Source organism: Triplophysa rosa, linkage group LG6 (assembly GCF_024868665.1).
Source record: "Triplophysa rosa linkage group LG6, Trosa_1v2, whole genome shotgun sequence".
In the NCBI taxonomy this organism is placed as follows: Eukaryota; Metazoa; Chordata; class Actinopteri; order Cypriniformes; family Nemacheilidae; genus Triplophysa; species Triplophysa rosa.
Window position 1 is genome coordinate 22,692,934 of NC_079895.1, and position 22,494 is coordinate 22,715,427.

The following is a 22,494-nucleotide window of genomic DNA, read 5'->3' on the forward strand; positions in this document are numbered from 1 at the left end:
GGCTGTCACGTGATGAACGAACTACTCGAACCCGAAGACTCGGAAGGTGAACTAATCAATTCTCTTTCCGGCTCTGACTGCATTGGTTAAGCGTACGGGGCTGTCACGTGATGAACGAACGACTCAAACCCGAAGACTCGAGAGGTGAACTAATCAATTCTCTTTCCGGCTCAGACTGCATTGGTTAAGCGTACGGGGCTGTCACTTTCAATTCAATTCAATTTTATTTATATAGCGCTTTTCACAATGTGCATTGTTCCAAAGCAGCTTTACAGGAGCAAATTAGAAAAACACAGAAAGGTAAAACACAGCACAGTGCATGGTGTTTATAGACCAAGCAAGATTATTATAATAAATAATATCTAATAAATAAATAAATGCAGTCTCCCGGTGAGCAAGCCAACACTGCACTGCTCTGCTGTGGCGAGGAACCCAAACTCCAATGATGAATAATGGAGAAAAAAAAACCTCGGGAGAAACCAGGCTCAGCCGGGAGGGCCAGATCTCCTCTGACGTGTCATAGCTGCACTCAGTGACCCCGACCAAAGCCACCGAGCAACGTCCACGAAGAATAGGGAGAGCCCACGAGCCGCGACCCAGGAAGCCCCACCCGCCGAAACCGTGCAGGTCCAACCCGGTCCCATTCCGCGATCAACAACAGACAACAGAGGAACAACCAGGGAAAAGTAGTAATGGCATAATTAACTTTATTCCTCTGTTGTCCGACATCGACCACAAAACAAGACCAACCAGACCAGACCCACACAGTCCCAACAAATGAAACGCCCCGAACCACAACCAACAAGCCCCCCCACTCCCTACAACACCCACCCAGCTACCTCCAATCAAAGTCACTGAGTGCAGCCATAACTTCAAACTGCTGTCGTGTGATGTAAGTTTAGCATTAAATACCAAGTATTGTAAATTTAGCATTTATGTGACAGGTAGTCCGTCTTTGCTCTCGGTTGGGGATGGAATTGTCTGAGCTGGGCCGGCCAGATGGTCGCCTTTTTCTTGGGTGGTGATGGAATTGCCTTGGATGGAGCTGGGATGGTCAGTCAGTCCGCAGGCTCTCGCAGGAGGATGGTACGGGATTTTCCGATGTAGCTGGCGTAATCTCTAGTTGTGGATGGGCATATGACGTTCATCTGGGCCTGGTGGAATCTCTCCCTACCTCGGGATGGGCATCCTGAGGCGAGGGCAGAAAGAGAACACTTGATGAACGAACGACTCAAACCCGAAGACTCGAGAGGTGAACTAATCAATTCTCTTTCTGGCTCTGACTGCATTGGTTTAGCTTACGAAGCTGTCACGTCGTGAACGAACGAGTCAAACCCGAGGACTTGTCAGATAAGAGGTGTGGTGAGCTAATCATAGACTAAAGACCCAGGTAAACAATGAATTAATCTTTTCTGTTTCTTATAGCATTATAGTTTTGTATTGTTTGTAATGTGATCAACGTTTGCATAAGTAGTAGATGTGTTAGGAAAGTAACATGTAACATTTTAATTATATTTTGCTAAAATGAACGAAATGAACAATATGACTCAAAAAAAAGATTCGTTCATTTTGCTGAACTGAGACTCAAAGGTCCGAGTCAGTAAAATGATCCGAACTTCCCATCACTACTGCGCTTACAGTTTTGGCACGATTGTCTCACTCATTTGGATTTGCAAGCATGAGTGGGGAGGCGGGGCTCTACCTTCTTGTGACCAATCAAATGAGGTTCCTGATGACTCATCGTTTTCTCTTATCTGATTGGTTCAATAACGCGCCAGTCAAGCAGACATCAGACACTTTAATGCATGCACCCAGACGGATCATATCTCAAATCTTTTTGGCATGATTTTACCTTCATAGAGACAACAGAACCAGATCATCTGCATAGAGCAGACATTTAATTTGTGAGTGATGTAGAGTGAGACCGGGGGCATCAGATCGCTCTAGGATGGTTGCCAGTTCATTGATGTAAATATTAAACAATGTTGGGCTTAAACCGCAACCCTGTTTCCCCAGTATGTTTTGTGTTGATTTTTATGCGGTGTACATTGATTTAATAGAGTCATAGGTTTTACCACCTATGCCACTTTCAGTAAGTTTGTAAAACAGTCCTTGGTGCGAAATTGAGTCAAAACTCAGTCTATAAAGCATTCATATATTTGACCTTTATCTTGATTAACATGAGTCGAGAGACTCGAGCATTCATTAAACTACAGAATAATTTCCCCATGTTACTCTCTCTACGTCATGTTCAGTAAAATTTATTTATTTTAGTATATATTTTCGGTTGCCGAACATTCGGTGCATCCCTAGTTAGAGCTCATCCGAGCATCACTAGCGCAGGCTTTGTGACATGCTTTTTTTGGGTCGTTAAACAAAATACAAGTACAATGACAAGCGCAAACCTTAGTAAATCGCATTGTGTGATTCATTTAAATACTCTCCTCCCCTAAAGTTTGCGTCTGAAGTAATAATTTTATTACGCCAATTTACACTGCGTGTCTTTGGGTAAATTCCGACAGCAGTTTTTTTTTATGCCAAAAAAGGCATTTGCACTGCTGCAAGCTGTTAGTAAATCTGGCCCAAAGTTTTAAATTCATTCTAAATTTAGGAGAATAGTATAGTCCACAACACAACTATGATGACAAAGAGGAACAGTATACATAATTTTTTTCTATAATGAATGATAAAATACTTCATGCTTATGTTTTCACTGTTATACAGTAGGTGGCACTGTTACCCATCTTCTCAAAGAGTACAGCAAATAAAAACAACAAATACTGTTTTGATCATCACTCTGAATCCATTCTGGCAAAAATGCATTTTTATAGCTTTTTGCTCTTTTTAGAAGTTAGTCTTTTGAATAAAAAGTATTTTACAGCTTTGGACACTTTAAAATGTTTTTCAGCTTAGGTGATTTTGTTGCTACAATACACCATATCCGCTTAAGAATGTGATATTAGTATCTGATTTTGCAGATAGATTGTTTAATTAACTTTTTATGAAAATAGAGGATGTAACATCATTTTGACATTGTAATACAGTATACAAAGGAAACCGGGATAAATTGGGTCTTCAGACATCCTCTTTGTGTAGCCCGCATCACTTATGCTGTAAAATAAAGAGCATGGAACATGACATGGGAAGATTATGGGAGAGTTAGAAATAATGTAACATACAACTAAAATCCCTGCTGAAAAGACTAACATGAAATGTTGCTGTGCTGTTGTATGCAACAAGCTGCTTGACTGCAACACTGTCTTGGTCAAAAAGCTTCACTAAAATCTATGGTGTCTGACCAGGGTTTGTCTAGCTTGTGAGCATGTATGCTAGCCCATCAGCTTAGAAATGTGGTGTTTTCAGCAGGTTAACTAATTAGGGCTGCGCGATATTGGGAAAATATGCGATTTTGTTGTTGAATGTTGCGATAACGATATTTCTTGCGATATAACATTTCCTAGAGAAATGCTATTTTTTTTTATTATTTATATATATGTAATTATCATACTGAAATAAACAGGTAATATATATTCTTCTGATGTAACTGACAAAAGACATTAATGTTACATACAGATGGATAAATTAGGGCCATATCATTTTTAGATTACCTAAATTTGTTTTAATATTTCTAAGTTCTGTGTTTTTCCTTTTTTACTATACAATAGTGGTATATTTGTCCACATAAATTACTGTAGGATACTATAGTATTTAGTATAGTAAACTGCAGTAAAATTCCTGCTATATTGTTTTTGAACTTTACTATTATACAGTGTTTATCAATTTATTACAAGGGCACTTCAATTTTCAATAGTAAACTACAGTATTTTTTGTCTGAGTGTTCAATTTAACAGGACTTTTATTTTGACGGGTCTTTGGGAAGACGCTTGTTTGCAGATAGCTTCACTCAAACACTAAAAGGCTCGTAAAATGAACTCACAGAGCAACTCTGGAGATGAAGTTCATGTGTACATATCCTCATACAGTGCAGACGCAGATAAATCCTCGACCATCACTCATGTTGTATGTTAAACTGTGCACATAATTCACTCAGATACCCAAAACAGCCAAATAACAGGATTCCTCGTCCGCGTGGACTCAGTGCGGTGCGCCATTGATTATTGTCACACACAAACAAGCACAACCACGACAAACACGCAGCTCTGTCTAATGAACATATTCTTATTATTCTACATATATGTCGCACTGTTCTTTTTTTCAAGTTACTTGTCCAGTCGGGCAAGTAAAATTCTCTCTCACTTGCCCATACGAAACATTCACTTCTCCCGGACAAGCGTTAATGTCGAGCCCTGCAAATTATTGCCATATTTCAGACGTAACGTACCGTTCTTTTTAGGCACAAGTTCGTCGCTGTCATTTTCCTCGCTCGTCTCTATTCCTGCCATATTTATTTTCCGCTCTCTGCTTTGAGCCAGTAGGTTCACCTTTGGGCCCGCGATCTAGCCAATAGTATAATAGCACCTACTTGGCGGGAATAAAGATAGTAATGCACCTTCTGATTGGTCCATTTTGGACAATCTAAGCATGCAACACACAAATGATTGACACATGAGACAAATTAAATTTATCGCAACTCTCTGCGATATGGATATCGCATATACTATTATCGAGATAACGATAATTTTTCGATATATCGTGCAGCCCTATAACAAATGCTGTATATCTCATGGAAAATAGAGGCTTAACATACCGCAGTAGAGTCTGTTAACACGAAGGATGTCATTGTAGCTCATTTTTTTAGCTTTACCAATTAAAACATTGGGGTCTGGAATGGGAATGATGGTTGGCTCATCACTCCTAGAGAAAGCATTGCTGAAACACACAGTAACAACAAATGATTGCTGACTGTGTTTTAGTATTAGTGTGTCTAAATAATTTTTGGTCTGATCTTAAGCAAAACTTGCCTTGGATAGTGCATCACAGAGTTGTAATCATAGTGAGTTGCCAGATTGTTGGTGGGAACCTTTTTAAAATTGCGCTCATGTCCTGTTACAGTGTATAAAAAAGGTATTAAATAGATTTTCAGTGGGTCTTTTTTAAAATTTTGCTCATGTCCTGTTAAGGGGCATTCACATTATGATGATAAATATAACAATAACTAGAAGTATAACTGTATTTGAGTTCACACCAGCAAATGATAACAATAACACTGTTTAAAGAGATTGCAAAATGAACATTTTGTCATAATATATTCAGCCTCATGTGGTTCAAAACTTGTATGTGACTCTTCCTTCTGTAGAACACAAAAGAAGATATTTTGAGAAACGTCTCAGTGTTTTTTTCTTCCATACAGTGAAAGTCAATGGGGCCCCAATGTTGTTCATCGTTTTTCAAAATATCATCTTACGCTGATTTAAATGCTAAGTCGTCTGATGGATTTAGAGGGTTTTGCATCTGAACTCTTCACATCTTTCCAGCTTGCTAAGACTTGTTATATATAAGCATTACATCAATAAGTATTTTATCCCGTCATGAACACCGCTTTTCGACAGCTACTGTTTTTAATTTGGTCTTAAAACCCAAGTTGCATTCAGCAAAAGCCAAATAACATTCAGAGATCCAGACTGTTTGACAGAATGTTTTATCGCTTTGTATCTTTACCATTGTAGTTGTGATGTGAACTCTGCTATTCTCTTAAATCAGGAATGGTTTCTAAAACTTTTAAAAATAGATTTTTATAAAAAAATGTTATAGTTATACACAGCAGCTGTCGTCCATAGTGTGAACTCCCCTTTACAGTGAACAAGAATGTATTATAAAGTGACTCTGGTAAATACTGTAATATGTAACCGACTAAAGGTCATGTGATAATGTTCGTTAAAATATAAGTTTTCAAAAATTAAAATGTAAACCTTATATATTTTACAGACCTTTAAAAAACTCATGACCATCTAAAAGTTGAGTTAAAACTTACTAAATATAAAGCAATATCTTGAAATCTAAAAAAGCTTTACCAGGTTCGATGTTTTTAAAAATAATTTTAACATGTTCGTCACGGTCACTGCGGTTCTGCTCGTGATGGAACCCGAGAGCATGAAGCAGCTCATGCTGAACATTTCTGCTATTAATACACCCAGGGCGTTCCAGAGACACTACCTGGCTTCCACCTTGGCGTCCCAAATATGAATAGCAGCTGTAGACCACACAAAGGAATCAGGTCTTACTTTAGAGTGAATCTATACACAGATTTATGCACAGAATAGAGAGAAAGATCAAACGTAATCTATGTATTTACCCCTTAACAGACTCTATGTTGATGAAGTGCCTTTGTCCATTGTGAGGAATGAATCGAATGCAGGTTGATTCCTGGAAAGATTGCAGGCCTGTTTCAATCACCTGTCTTTCATCCGGAGCTGTGGAAGAAGCAGAATGTTAAGTGAAACATGTACTGGTATTAGATTAGTCGAGTAAGAGTTGTCATTTACAGTACTGTCTGGAGATGGCATAGGGCACATAGACATTTCCGTCTCTGCTTCTGTCCCATTTGCACCCCGTAACTGTGCATTCATCTGCATTCTGTAACCCTGTCGCTACAGCAATGTCTCCAAACATGATCACAGGTTCCTCCAGTCCTTGTTCTGTGTAATATAAGGCTGTTAATCACTCAACTTGTTGATTCTGTGAAAATATTTTTATAATCTAATTACTATTTACATTTATTTATTTATAGATTTACCAGAATGTTTGTTACCCTCCATTATTCTTGACATTGGAACATCATCTTGTTCAGTGCTGGCATCTGACAATTTGTAAATTATAAATAAAACACACAGAAAAGTATATAAAACATCACCAGTTGCTGTACTAACAGATAAACTTCATTGGTGTATCTTACCAGTCTCATCCGAGATCCTACTGAAGAAATTCTGTTTAAGGATTTTAAACACATTTTTATTTTAGGATTAAGGATTTTAAACACACGAAATTATTGAAGCTTTTCATTTCTGGTATTTGTCATGTGTCTGCTCTTACCGCAACAGAACGACTCTGAGCTGGAACGATGCTCAGCAGAAGAGAGATGTACATTACTAGCCGGTACATGATGAGAGCTTCCCAAAACAATGTGCTGGGCTAAACTTAGCTGAGTGTTATATAGTCTTTTGAAAGCGTTTAACTTCCCTTTTTGTAAACCAGCCTTCATGAATTGACAAAACATACAAAATTAAAGTTTTCTCATTTCTGAAAAAAAAAATGCAGGCACTGACAGACTTGAAAAACTACAGTAGTGTGATACAAAGTGATGTTGATAGAGCATATTTTTGCAACAACAAAAAAACACATGGTACAATACTCAACTCAACTTTATTTATATAGCGCTTTTTACAATTTTCATTGTTACAAAGCAGCTGTACACGAGACATATTGACAATATAAGCAAAACAATTAAAGTTGTACTTGTAAAAACAAGAAAAAGGTGAAAACACAGAAGACAGACATACCCACATACAAAACACACCACACACAATATGCACACGTACTAACACACATAGATATAGACACAGACACATGGACGCGCACGCACACACACACGTACACAGACAAGAACGCGCACACACAGGCACGCACACGCACAGTGAGAGCACACATTTGAGATAAAGGAGAGAGAAGCACAGGTCAAATATAACTATAAATTCCTATATGCAATATTAATTAAGTAAAACTTTAAAATTCTAAAGCAGCCCCCCGGCCAGGCAAATAGTGCAAAATAGATAAACTGAACACTAAACTTTTCATCTATTTATATTAAACTATTTGGCAAAAATAATTGGAATATGAGTTTTATTCAAATATACAACAAAAAATATGCATGGAAAAACAAAAAGCACAAAAGTTGGTGGGTCGATTCCCAGGGAACACATACAGTATAAGCCCAAAAAAGTGCGAAATGTGTTCTTTTCAAAGCAACCGCGCTCAAATAGTGAGCGATGCCGTTTAGGGTTGAATAAAGCCGCGACTCTCTTTAAAAAGCCGCGCGTGATGTTTCACTGTAGACATCGTCCAATGCCAATTAGATAGACATCGCCCAACCCTAATGCAGTTTCAACGCGCATGTGGCATGTTACTTTTTTAGGCGCGTCGGTGCTACATCGAGATGAAAATATTTAGGCTTTTCAGAATGCCGCACGGCAGTACGGCTTGCGTTTTCCACGCGGTTTTCAGATGCGAAATGTGAATCGCCCCTTAGTATACTTAGTTAAAAATCCTGAAGCTTATTGCCTTAAACTTTTAAGTTTCCTCAACTTTCTCAAATTGAGCAATTTAGTTTTACAATGTTTGTTGATTTTTGTTAATGTTACTTAATACACATACTGTTGTGTTTGCCTAATTTATATCCGTTCATTGTGCATTAACAATGTTAACAAGCAAAGATATATGCAGATATAATTATATCTACTCAATGAGGAGGAGTGACCTAGACTGTGAACAAAAATAATTAGTAATTCAAATTTACAAAGTTCTACATCACTTTTGGCCACTTTTGTATTTGTGTTTTTTTGTGAAAAACAGGATTTACAAAAACAGGATTTTTAAGAGCTCGAATTTTTGCTGAAGCGTAACATCTTAAGCAAACTGCTCATACCAACCTAGTTTGATATGGAGGAAGTTGTGAAGTTGTCTCTGGTTTAAACTTAACCAGATTTTGTGCCATGCCATTAGCAATAACCTCAAAAGAGGATGTGGAAATATTTCAAAAGAAGTGCACCTTAAACTTTGCAGGGTAGAGATAGAGGGAGGGATCATTACAGATAGATAGATAGATAGATAGATAGATAGATAGATAGATAGATAGATAGATAGATAGATAGATAGATAGATAGATAGATAGATAGATAGATAGATAGATAACAGAATTGAACATGCTGCAATGCATCTTGGGAACTTTCAAACTCTTGCAATATTGTTTGTTCAGAATAATTATTATGTGTTTATTTTATTTGTTTTGTTTTAGAAGCTGTTCATCTGACCATTTGCTCAGTTCTGTTTGGTAGCATAGCTACAGTCACTTACTTATTCTTTTTTTTACAAAGTTTCTGTCAAGGATCGGTGGACAGAACCCAAGCACAGGCAGGTAAAGGGTTAAATAATAAACTTTTAATAACAATAGGAACAAAAAACCCACGATGGGGAAAACGGCAACAAACAAAACAAGTAAATAAACAGAAATACTTCCCGCAAGGGGGACGAGACAAACGGGGTCAATAATCCAAATAATAAGTCCAACGCAAAAGGGAAAGTCCACAGGAACGCAGAATCCACAAGAAGACGAATGCACAAGGGAAATATTCATACACTGGGGGTACAAGAAACAATGCAACGAGAAGGGACAAAGGGAACCGAGACATTAAATAAGGAAACATAATGAGGGGGAATTGCACAGGGACGGAGATGGGCAGGTGACAAGACTTAACATAAATGGGAACTGGCGGGAAGATGATGGGACAGGTGAGGGAGATGAAACACTATCGGAGAAACAAGGGGGCGGGGCTAACGAAAGACAGGAGGACACGGGACGAAATGTCAAAACAAACCGCCACGTGTCTCCACACAAGACGAAACACACACACAAGACATGGTACTGTCACGACCCTGTCCAAAAGGCACGAAAACTCAGGACAGGAAGGACAGGATCCTGACAGTCTCCACATGTCAGAATAGTAATCTCGTTAAAACTATAGAAAAGCACAGTTGAAACAATTGGAATTATGTTTAGCAAAATAAATCGAAGGTACGCTCTCAAAAATGCTGGGCTGTATGGGGAAAAACTGTATGGACAGAGGCAATATAAAATAACTTACCGTAGGGTTGTTTTAACACAAAGTTGTTATGTTTATAGAATTTGCCACAATGTACTCTTGGCATTTGATCAACCAACTTGTTAAAAGTATCACCCTGAAATGTAAAAAAGTTTTTTATTCTTTTTTTATATTCTTCATTGTCTTGTCCAAGTCATTCATTTCAAACATTATTTAACAAAAATATTTGTTTTGTGTAATAATTTAGGGGAAAATGTTAAATGCTCCCTCATTTATGCACCACTTTCAAAATAAAATAAATACATTCAAATCCTATATGTTGGATAATAGTTTTTCAACATAACTAATTTAAAAAAAATCAGACATATGACTTCATATTAAATGGTATTTAAGTTTATTTGACCCTACACTGTGGAATGATTTTGAGGACAAAATTAAAAAGGAATTGCAAAGTGCATTTTCAATTGTGTTTTCTATTTGATCATGTAAAAATGGTGGCATAATTCAAACACAAATGCAAACCGTTTGCTTTTGCATTTATTCTAACGAACAAACATGTGTAGAGGAATGTTGCAGAAGGTGATGATTATCCGTCCTGCACAGAAGTTTCACATGCTGCTCTGAGACCAGAGTTCCAGCGCGATTTATTTCCAAACAAAAAAATTGAATGCCGATTGTGGGTGCAGTTGTAATAGTTAACAAAACAGCAAGCGTTAACTTTACTCTTAATGTGTTTAGCTGTATAATAGTACTTTTCTACTATATCTACTTCCAGTCAACGGTGAATGACGTCACTTCCCCATACAAACACACCCATTGCATAAGCCCACGCCCGCCACTGAGTGACAGGTTTCTGTACAAGTCAGAGGAAAATCAAATGCAAAGGGATTTGCGATTTAATTTGAGTTTTGGCAGGCTTACTACGCGACGCCAGATGAAGTGAAATAGCATATGGGGAATTGATATTGCAATTTGGCAGGGTCGTAACAAATAGAAAATGCAATTGCAAATGCGAATCACCCCTTAGTATACTTAGTTAAAAATCCTGAAGCTTATTGCCTTACTGTGCGTTCAGACCGCCGCCACCATCGAGAGAGGTTGATTATTGCTGTGCGATTTTTGACGCTCTCGACCGTGGCGGTCTGAACGCACAGTTAAACTTTTAAGTTTCCTCAACTTTCTCAAATTGAGCAACTTAGTTTTACAATGTCTGTTGATTTTTGTTAATGTTACTTAATACTACACATACTGTTGTGTTTGCATAATTTATATCCATTCATTGTGCATTAACAATGTTAACAAGCAAAGAAGTATTTTATTATATTTTTAATGCATTTTTTTAAAGATATAATAATATCTATTCAATGAGGAGTGACCTAGACTGTGACCAAAAATTATTAGTAATTCAAATTTACAAAGTTCTACATCACTTTTTGCCACTATTGTATTTGTTTTTTTGTGAAAAACAGGATTTTTAAGAACTGCACATTTTCTGAAGCGGAACATCTAAGCAAACTGCTCATACCAACCCGGTTTGATATAGAGGAAGTTATGAAGTTGCCTCTGGTTTACACTTAACCAGATTTTGTGTAATGCCTTTAGCAATAACCTCAACCGAAGATGTGGAAATATTTCAAAAGAAGTGCACCTTAAACTTTGAAGGGTGGAGATAAAGGGAGGGATCATTAGATTATTACAGATAGATAATTATTATGTGTTTATTTTATTTGTTTTAGAAGCTGTTCATCTGACCATTTGCTCAGTTCTGTTTGGTAGCATGGCTACGGTCACTTACTTATTCTTATTTTTACAAAGTTTCCACGGCTTCACACGGGTGAGTATTTCAAATTACGTTATAGGCAAAATAAAAATAACTCGCTGAAGACTCACTGAAACACTGTTATACACTTGTGTTGTAAAGCGCTTCACACAGGTGACAAAAGGGAAACACAACACAGTCCTCACCATTTACACACCACGCCTCAAAATTGTTCACACTTGTTTCTAATGATATGAGTAGAAAATTGTACACACTAAATAAAACTCAGTGGGATGGAAACAACCCAAGAGGCAAGATGTGTTGGATGAGGAGGAAGAGTATGGCCTGCAATGTTATGGGTGTGAGGTCACGGACTCACGGCTCTTGGTCGTCTTCTCCTCTGTCTGTACCACTCCTCCTTCCCATCCTGTTCCTTCATTCATATTTCCAAACAAAATCTTTTTGATGCCATCCAGTCAAACTGGGCACTTGGGTTGGCTTTCTCTTCAAATTGCAACTTGCTTTGGTTGAAACGATTGTTATTTCATGTATTATTTTCATGTATTGCAAAATTATGATTGCAGAAATGCATCAAATGCGCTATCATTCGGTTTCGAATGTGTTTTTAGCCATTTTGAAAGAAGTGTGTGCAAACAATTGCAACAACAGTGCTTGTCTTAGTAAAAAAAAAAAAAACGTTTTGGTGGACACACACAACCTTGGCGTTCCAGTTATCTTTACAGTTATTGTTCTTAGTGTAAACGGGCCTTACAATGTGAAGTACTGTTCACTGATCTCTCAGTGACCATCTCTAAAACATATTTTTAAGTATAGAGGCAAGACTGAATGATGAATGGATTCTACAAGTTTACTGTGGCTTAAGTTACAAGCTCATCACAGAAATGGGCAGTTAATTGAATGAAGGGATATTCGGCTAATGTTGTGGAATGGGCTTTAATGGACAGCGTAATGTTAGGGGAAGCACCATTATTAAAGCTGTGATGGTTGGATGATGCTGCGTGCTAAAAAGTCAACTTGATACTGGACGGATGATGCAGGTAAACAGTGGGTTCAGAGGTTAATAACCATAGAAAGTGAAACACGATCGGGAAATGCGAGGTAATGGAGAGTTCATGTGCCAGCTCTTCTGAAAATGATGGAGGTAGGAGGAGAACGTGTGATTTTGACAGCGTATTAATACATGCGACTGAGCCGCCAGGGTATGTTTGTCATTGTAATGCTTGTAGTTGTTCGGTGTGTCATGTTTTTGTCATTTGAGGTGGCCCAGAGCCGCTCTTCAAATCTTCTCTGCTCATGTCAACAGCTTCCTCCCTCTCTGGGCCTTTAGAGGTTTCATATTGTGTCACCTCACACGTGCTTTTCATAGATTTTTCATTCTATTTTTTTATAAGCCTTCTCAGGCGTTCCTCTCGCATATTTGGTGCTGGTGGCGGTATGTGCTTCTATTTCTACATTTCCCAGAAGGTCTTTGTTGTGTTCGTGTCTTTATTCCCTGTTAGCCTGAACTTCAGAAATACACGTCACTCTCAGCCAACATGCTTACGGCTCCATCATGAGGAAAAGTTTTAACTTTGAACTGGAAAAGTAAACGTTAATTATTCTTGTACAAATATCTAAATCTGCATTCGCCAATATTTGTTAATTATTCCTTTCACTTTATTTGTTCCTTGTTTGCCTTGCATGCTCTATGTAGTTGTTAAGCAGGTTAATACTTACATCAGGAAGCCTTTAGCGTTGTATTGCAGGTTAATATGCAATATGTACTTCAGTGGTCAGAGAGACTACTTTTTCGCACATACCCAAGCTTAGGCTGGCGTGCTAGGGCTGTTTGCGTGTAAGTGCGTTTGCATGGATGCGTACGTGTGTGAAAGCATTGCTGTTCATTTGATGGCTTTCCAAGAGAATTGTGACAGACATCAAATGTTCTTTTGCATCACCATGTCTTCATTTCTCTGCGGGTCATTGCTTGCCACATTGCCTTCTCTTTCTCCTGTCAGCTCCCATCAGAATGAGTTGTTTCTTTGTACCCTTCTCGTCCTCCCCTTCCGCCTCTGTCTGTCTTATCAGTAGGAGACAGCTCCAGTACACTGCCCCTGTTGCCTGGGAGGCCCATTGCGCTTGAGTTGCTCGCTGACAGCTGAGGTTTGGAGTTGCCAGGCCTCGGCTCCATTTCCACACCTCACTACACTTTCCTTGTAGTCTGTGCTCGTAAACTTTCCGAGCGTGTGGGTTTGCTTTACTTAGCCACATGATCAATAGAGGAGGAAGGAACATGGGTGGAAACAGAGCTCTTCTTCTGTAAGGACTCTTAGGCCCTGCTTACACTTGGTTTTAAGATGCGTCTTAATGCTAGGTGTAATGCTGTGTTCACAACAAACGCAAATTAAGCGATTTGCGCGAGTAAATTACATAGCGAGTCAAAGACACGAATAGATGCGAACTCATACCAGTGACGCAAATGACGCAAAGTTTCAACTCGAGCAAGAAATTCTGGCAAAAAGGTTATTGACAGGTGTCAATAATCATGTTTGACACGTCCGGACGCATGAACACACTCCCGGTCGCGTAATGTTTTTCACGTCACTTGCATGAAAAGGAAATATTGAAGTATTCCCACAAGTAATAAAGAGCGGGGAACGCGATGCTTCACGATTGGCGTGAACACAGCATAAAGTGTCGTTCATGTTATCTATATTTTAAACTCGCAAATCAGCTCAAATAAGCTTGTTCAATTGCATCAGCAAAAACAGATGTGCAAAAATCGAACTAAAACAAATGTCACTTTCTTCTACTATTAAAAAAATTAATCCTATTTCAAATAAGAACCGGTTGTTGGTTTGCATCGCTTTTAGAGAGACTTCCGATGTGGGTCTTTTTAATAAAAACGGCTATTTCATTTTTGGGACTCTGGGTTGTTGTAAAAAAGAGGCTATTTAGTTCAATTGAACTTTAAATTCACTTTAAAAAGCGTTTGCTTGGAAATGTTTGTCTGATTGGTTTAATGATTCTTTGGTTTAATGAACCGCCAAGACTCTAATGAATCAAAGAGCTTTTTCTTATTCTATTGCCTCTTCTGTTTCTCCAGGCCTAGGAAAAACGAAAAGGAAAACCAGTGCCCGTGATCCCTCTCCTACGCCCAGCACGGAGGCAGAGTACCTGTCCAATGGAAGCGTCGGAGGTGGCGGAGGTGGCGGAGCCGAGCGAATCTATGACCTGAACATTCCCGCCCTGGTAAAGTTCTCCTACACTGCGGAGCGGGACGATGAACTCCACCTTGTTAAAGGGGAGAGGGTGGTGGTCATGGAGAAGTGCAGTGACGGCTGGTGGAGGGGGGGCCACGCTGGACGTGTCGGATGGTTCCCATCCAACTACGTTCAGGAAGAGGTGGGATACGCAGACCACGACGGGGTCTTTGGAGGCCCTTTGGATGGCTTCCGCTCCTTAAAGCTGGGGCAAGAGGTGGCCATGCTTAATGGACGGCCGGGGGGCTCGGGGAGCTCCGTTCTCCATGTGGTCCAGACTCTTTACCCCTTCAGTTCTGTAACAGAGGAGGAGCTGAACTTTGAGAAGGGTGAGACAATGGAGGTTTTGGAGAAGCCAGAGAACGACCCAGAGTGGTGGAGGTGTAAAAACAGTCGCGGGATTGTCGGACTGGTGCCCAAGAACTATGTGGTAGTGCTCAGTGATGGGCCTGCGGTGAGGGGTCTGGGGACAAGTCACGGCTCTCCTCACATCAGCTACACGGGGCCTTCGCGTACGGGTAAATTTGCAGGAAACGATTGGTACTACGGTAGCGTCACACGACACCAAGCGGAGTGTGCGCTTAATGAGAGAGGAATGGAGGGTGACTTTCTGATACGGGATAGCGAGTCATCGGTAAGTTAAACAGAGAAACATTTAGAGGTTACAATAGAAAATATTTTTTTTACAACATGGCATGAGTTAAACACCTAAAATGTAAATATAAAAAATGTTTTAAAGCTGCAATCTATAATTTTTGCTTTTATATTGACGTCTCTGTTTGAAACATAAACATAAAAATGCACTTTTGTTTATGTGAGTTGAAGTCAAACTGACAGCTCAACTGTCATTATTAACTATTCCGGGTTTATGAGAAAACACTTCCCTGGCAAACAAGGAATTTTCTGGGGTTTTCACTGTTGTACAGCAGGTGGCGCTGTTACACATTTTCTGAAAGAAAATTGGAAAAAAAAGTTGGCTGGCAACTTAAAAAAAAGTCTGGCAGGGAAAGAGTTAATAATAATAATAATAATGATGATGAAGTCATTTTTATTTTTGAATTAGCTTTCACTTGAATTAGCATTTTTTTTAAATTATATTAATTGTAGTAAATTAAATTAAAACTACTCAACAGTTATTGATACTTGGCGGAGGTAAACCGGAAGTTACTGTAAATTTGGGCCACATAACATTTATGTTGGTGCCGCTGAAACATCTATATTTTATATTTTTATATTTTGCTTCAGTTTATAATTTTAGTGACTCACCTTAAGCGTATTTCAGTTTATTGCTGAGGTATCATATTTAATTTCCGTTTCGTTTTTTTTAAATAATATTTAGAAGGATATTTTTATTTCAATAAATAGAGATGTTTAAATAGGTTTGTTTTTGTAAACTATAATAACCTTTATTATAAGCGTACCATCCCAAATCATGGTAAGGCAAGGTTTTGTGCACTTTCTCAATAACTGAAAAAAGTCACATATTGCAGCTTTGCCCACCCCTAAAAGGATCAGAGATGAGATTTAAAGTACATTTTTCAAACAAACCAAACTACATAAAATATGTAGACACTTTTTGTCATCATCCAAACTTTGTCACATACTGTCTTGTCTGTGTTAGTACAGTAGTGTCAGACTTTCTGTAATACAAGCAAGTGCTGCCATCTGCTGTTTCCACATAAAAATGCAACAGCACACTTCTGTTTCACCAGTGTATTTATTCACATCTTTATTTTATTTTTTTCAGCCCAGTGATTTCTCAATTTCTCTGAAGGCCGCAGGGAAGAACAAGCACTTCAAGGTGCAGCTGCAGGACGGCATGTACTGCATCGGTCAGCGGCGTTTCAGCAGCATGGACGAGCTGGTTGAACACTACAAGAAAGCGCCCATCTTCACCAGCGAGCAGGGAGACAAACTCTACCTGGTCAAGGCTCTCGCCTGAACTTAACAAACGTTACCTCTCCCCTCTACACCCAATCCTTCCTCAACTGTCCTCCTCCTCTCTCAAACACACTGTCTCTTCATTGGACTTCACTGAAGCCTCGATTGAGAAGAAAAGATCGGAGTTACTTTGCCAAGCAGCTTCAAGGACTTTGCCATTTCTACATTGCCTCCAATCTTGATATAAAGCAGCTTGTCATTCTTTTAAACTAAAATGCCCTTTTTTGATATACATGTCCTGTTTAGTTACGGCCACTTTTGTCAAGCTGTTTTTTTCCTCCCATTGCTGGTAAAACAGTGTTGATCCTAAGCTCACATTACACTGGTTTACAGTTTACATCTTTGCCCATAAAAAGAGCCAAAACAGTAGGTCAGCATCACATGGCCACTTTTAGAAGATGCTCACACTTGTTGCTCTTACATAAAGAAGAGATTTGATTCTAAACTTAACTGAATTCGATCTGTGCTCTCCCAACTTCCAGCTTTTTTTGCACCTAAAAACTCCATCCAGGATTTGTGGAGGCAGCGATTTGGACTTCTATCCAAACGCTCTTAATACTGTCACATTGTGAAAGCATACAGCATTCCAGGTATTTTATTCAGGGTTTCTTCAGGATCAGGCTGCATTCTAAAGGAGATAAATGACTCAGTTACGCAGAAGGAAAGGAGACAGAGATAAAGAGAGAGTAGCGTTTGAGACTGAATGGTTTCTGTAGCCCAGGGCAGAGTTTGAATGTGTGTCCGTTCAACCAAATGTGCCACCCGCTTCCAGTTCAGCCTTGATGTCTTATCACACGCCTCACCAACACACCTGTTCTCTGCTGGCAGTAACACACATAGTTGATTGTGAACACTAATTCAGAGTAATAAAACAAAAACAAAAAACTATGATTTCATGTCTTTATTTTTGTCATATTACTCTCAGACTGTTTGCCAATAAGAGTGTTGGTCAAGGGGTTTTCAGTTTTTTTAACTATTGTCTGAATGTTATTGAGCAATGTTATTTAATTATTCTTTCCACTGTATGTACATATATATATATATATATATATCTCTCAGTGTGTATAATTATTCTTGGTGCGACTGATATGGTACATATATAGTCTATATATATATATATACTATATATATATATATATATATATATATATGGTGCAGATATGAATCGTTTAGATCCAGCATTATGGTACTGTATTGAGGACAGTGTGGTGAGAATTCAAATACTTTTGTTCAATAAAAGTTTTGCAGAATAACTTAAACGCAACTTCAGCTGTCTTGTACTTTTTGTACATTTAATCCATTAATTGTCTTTCCCCAACAAAATGTGATGGTACTCTACATATCCAAACATTTTAGACCACCCCTTACTTAATACAAAAGGTCAAGAACTCCCAATTTTTCTGTTTCAGGTACATAGTAATAGCCTTCAGAACTCTAAAATGTAACTGTATTGAGTGAATGGAATGTACATTTCTTTACAATGTGCTTTATCAATGGACAAGAAAAAAAGAATACATGCTACCATACAGTAGCTTGCAAAACTAATGTTTTTGATAATTGAACCTTCAACCGGCTTTCAAAATGTACACGGTTACACATATGATGTAAAGGGTTAGATAAGCTTTTTCGCTTTTCATAACAGTTACGAGGTTTATTTTTCACTTTGTAAATCAGATATATTGATGAGAAAAAGCACGATCACAACAAAAACAGACTATAAAGATAACTAGAACAATAACTATGTTAGTGTTCACACCAATGCATGATAATTTTGTTTTAAAGAGTAACTATTACAATGTCCTTAATATTACATTTCATGCAGTGTGTAATGTTGCTGTGTGTGAATGTAAGCAGTCTGCCAAGATGTGAAGCCGAAAGTGAACGAATAACAAAGTTATTGGCTTGGGAAAAAGGAGTCGACTCTGAATCAAGAGAATGAGTCGTCTGTCGTTCTAAGTTCAGCTCCGGGTCGGAATTACGTCACTCCGTGTAATGCCCGCCTACGTTCAATTTCAATAGTGTCTGTTTGCGGATTGCAAGAGAGGGGCGTAACTGGGTAGGGGCATAACTTGGAAGGGGGCGTAACTTGTAATTGTCCAAATCACACGGAACAACGCGAGACGTTATCGGCAAGATGGCCGCTTGTGGACATATAAAAGTACATAAATGAGGCTATGGGTAGTGAAATCAAACAAATCTCGTTTTTACTGTTTTAGTTATTTACTATAATAAAACCATGGTAATTTAAAAATATCAAAAGTGATGTTTTTTGTTTGTTAAGCAGATGTTGACCCAGAAATACTAGCATGCATGTTGCATCAAGCTTATATGCTCATATGTTTTTCGTAAACTTAAATTTTAACATGTCATTTTAATGCTATTATTTTACCCAGCGTATTTAGCTCGAGATATCAAGATAACAACTTTGTGATCAGCCATTACAACTACCTACTAAATTGGGTCCTCAGCCGACACAATAAAATTCAGGCTCTCACTAAATCCTTGGTGTTTCGAGTCTGACGTCATCACGCAACAGTGTTTTTTAGGCAATTTTAACAATCAAATGTAGTTTAGATGGTTAGAGTAAGGTTAGGGTTAGGGTGTGGGTTAGGGTAAAGGTTTCGTAAGACTTGAAACACCAAGGATTTAGTCAAAACCAACAAGCCAAGCCCACGGATCTGATGACGTCGGACTCGAAACTCCAAGGATTTAGTGACAGCCCACAATTCACACGGGAACAGAATGTACTATGACAACGTTTCAACAGAGTTGCGAAACACATTTGCTGCTTCCCAATTCGCCTACTTATTCTATGCCCTAATAGTTTAGTATTTCTGATTGCAGAGCAAAAGAGTATGCAGACACTGGACACACTGACGCGAAACGTAAGTGAGACATTGTTGGACTTTAAAGGCAGTCCTGCATGTTCAAAAATTTGAAGAGACAATTTGCTCAAAAGTAATATAAGGTTTTATTATCAGATGTAAAAAGGAGTAACAAAGCTTTGGGTTGCCAGTAAATCACCACTCTCTCCAAAAAGCCAACAACCACAAAATATTCAAAACACTCCTATTTATAAAGTATGTGACGTCGTTCTATCTTCTGACTCCTCCTCTGCTTTTTGCTCCCTTTCCACCAATCACCGTGAAGTCCTTTTTCAAAGTTCCTGTAAAATAACATTTCAAAACGTATATCCTGTGGTCAATCGCCAGTCCTGAGGAATGTTCTCCAGGACAGTTTCTTTTTGGGGAGCGGTCTCCTAGAAACAGTTCCCTGTGGCCGGACAACATACCAACATTCTTAACATTCTTTTAGTAAAAAGAAAACACTCAATCATCTAATGTTTTTAATTATATAGCGTTGTTTCTTAATCCTATGATTCATTAAAACACATCACAACTCATGATTATACTTAGAACATAGGCAGTGGATTGATTCATAACATTTATTTTTCTTTGTGACTCTTTATATGTGTGTGTGTTTATCTAGATAATTTACGACTCCAACCCCCAACTTTCTCTGTTTTCTTTGTTTGCCCCAGTAACTTTCCACTGAGTGAAATAGAAAGCACATGACCAAAACACACAGCTTAATGAAACAAATGAAAGAAAACACCCTTAACAAAAACTCCTATATGATAAAACTGAAAAAGCTTTGAATGCATTAGTACAGTAATGTTATACGTACTCGATTTGGTGAGCATCATTTGATCGTAATTCTGTGTAGCGCTAACTAAACAACCCTCTCTCGCTATGTCACTACTCTGTCTTTACCGAAGTAGTTTTTAAATCAGTGATTCTCGATATATGTTTTTGTAAAACATGCCACATGTTAGTAGTTGCACAAATTAAGGTTATTAAATTCATGTCTCTAATTTTTAGAAAAAATGAAATTGAAACTGAATGTTTTTTATATACCATTTGAGAATACAGATAGCCTATGTGTGTCTAATATTAGTAAGATATTCTATTTTTAATAGTTCTACATATGCGAGAAACTTAAATGGATGCATTTAAGAAACAAGGATCAACGCATCTTATTCATGCTTTACTGTATTATACTTCCATGTTTCCACTCATCACTACTCAGTCATCTACTGCTTGCACCATTCACTTACCTCTAGTCATAATTGTAGTCCACAACGTATTTGTTTTTGTGGTCCCCTCGCTCTCCCTTCGATAGGAAGTACCATGCACCACCCATCTCGCATGCACACTATACATCTGGTTTACGTCTATTTGACGTCTGCATTTACATCTGCAAGACATCTACAATACATAGTTTGCTCATCTGCAATACGTCTCGGAGATGTCTGCTGTCAGACGTCAATATAGACATCTAGAAGATGTCTGTAAGATGTTTATGATTTAGAATGGATGTACAACAGCTCTTTCTAAGATGTTTAGCAGATGTTTTTAAGCAGCAGATCTCCAGATCTTTAGCAGAGTATTACAGACGTTCAGACGTCTCCGAGACGTATTGCAGATGAGCAAACTATGATTGCAGATGTCTTGCAGATGTAAATGCAGACGTCAAATAGACGTAAACCAGATGGATTGTGCTATCTGGGTACCGTGTCATTTGTGGTTAATTTAGGTTTCATTTAAATGTAAGAAACACTGGTCTTACGTGTGTCGACCTTATGAGATGTCGGATAAATCTGTTGTAAAAATTAATTTAGTCATTCTAATGATTTTGAACAGTATATATTTTTTATTGATTTAGATTCAGATTCAATTTTTATTGTCATTGCACATGTACGAAGGTACAAGGCAACGAAATGTGACCTCTGCATTTAACCCATCCAGAGAGTAGTGAACACACGTACCCCCGGAGCAGTGGGCAGCTATCACTGCAGCGCCCGGGGAGCAAGTAGGGGTCAGGTGCCTTGCTCAAGGGCACCTCAGTTGTTACCGCCGGCCCTGGGAATCGAACCGGCAACCTTCTGGTCACGAGTCCAGACTCTCTAACCATTAGGCCACAACTGCCCCCCTTTAGATTTTTTTTTTTAGATTTTTATAGATTATTTAATATTGGTTTCCTCTTCAGATTTATTTTTATGACCTTGAGGTAATACTGCTGTCTTAATTGTCATTCTTCTCAGCCAGAAACTGCTCACTTAATATTCTATATTATATACTATACTATATATCTTACTTATATATATATATATATATTGTAAGGTTATTTTGTTTGTATTCTAATTTTGTTATTGGATTTGTAAAGTAAGTTTGAACTGTTAATTTGGGGATGGGGTTTAAGTAGAGAGGGGGTGCCGTTTTCTTTCTGGACTTGTTTTCTCCTGTTTATGTTAGTAATGGAGTTAGGGTATTTTAATGTACTTTTGTTTTCTATTCTTTTGGAAGGTTAGCTAGATTCTGGGTTTAGTTCGAAGTGTTATGTTTGTTGTTTTGGCCTTAGCCCCCTCTCGAAGTCATTAACAACCCTCCTGCATCTAAGACAATAAATGAATACCTTTCTTGCATTTTAGTTTTGAAGTGTGATGTTTCTCTTGTAATTTCCTCTTATGAGGTTTATTACATTGCCTTATTGCTGACACACACACACAATACCATTTTTATTCTGTTACGTGACCCAACGATCCCTAGACTTGATAGGGGAACGTAACACATATACTACTTAATTTGTAGTGTGAAATTATTAATTGTTGAACATGGCATTGACTTTTAGGCCATGTTCATCAACACAGTAAGACAAAAGTGTTTCCATGTCTTTTTGAAAGTGAAACATAAACAAA

At 38.2% G+C, this 22,494-nt stretch overlaps 2 protein-coding genes across 5 annotated transcripts in view; one reads left to right on the top strand and one right to left on the bottom strand.

Moving 5' to 3' along the window:
• Positions 1-17,782, top strand: part of nck2a (NCK adaptor protein 2a) — a 79,989-nt gene extending 62,207 nt beyond the window's left edge. For both annotated transcript variants that reach the window (XM_057335368.1, XM_057335369.1), the window contains 2 exons: positions 14,639-15,429; positions 16,543-17,782. In XM_057335368.1, the coding sequence (XP_057191351.1) occupies positions 14,639-15,429; positions 16,543-16,737 (986 nt within the window). In that variant the 3' untranslated portion in view covers positions 16,738-17,782. The remainder of the gene's footprint in view (positions 1-14,638; positions 15,430-16,542) is intronic.
• LOC130555281 (low choriolytic enzyme-like) lies at positions 49-7,104 on the bottom strand. Of its 3 annotated transcripts, none has more exons than XM_057335378.1 (9): positions 6,991-7,104; positions 6,854-6,884; positions 6,710-6,757; positions 6,444-6,596; positions 6,254-6,371; positions 5,973-6,151; positions 4,923-5,004; positions 4,709-4,830; positions 49-3,111 (listed from the first exon to the last, which is right to left on the bottom strand). In XM_057335378.1, exons 1-9 carry the CDS (start codon positions 7,057-7,059, stop codon positions 3,107-3,109), a joined length of 807 nt encoding a protein of 268 aa, XP_057191361.1. In that variant the 5' UTR covers positions 7,060-7,104; the 3' UTR covers positions 49-3,106. The 3 variants fall into 3 exon arrangements, with proteins under 3 accessions (XP_057191361.1, XP_057191359.1, XP_057191360.1); XM_057335376.1 differs by having other exon boundaries at positions 6,444-6,611; positions 6,695-6,757; XM_057335377.1 differs by having other exon boundaries at positions 6,695-6,757; positions 6,991-7,102.
• Positions 17,783-22,494: the final 4,712 nt, after the last annotated feature.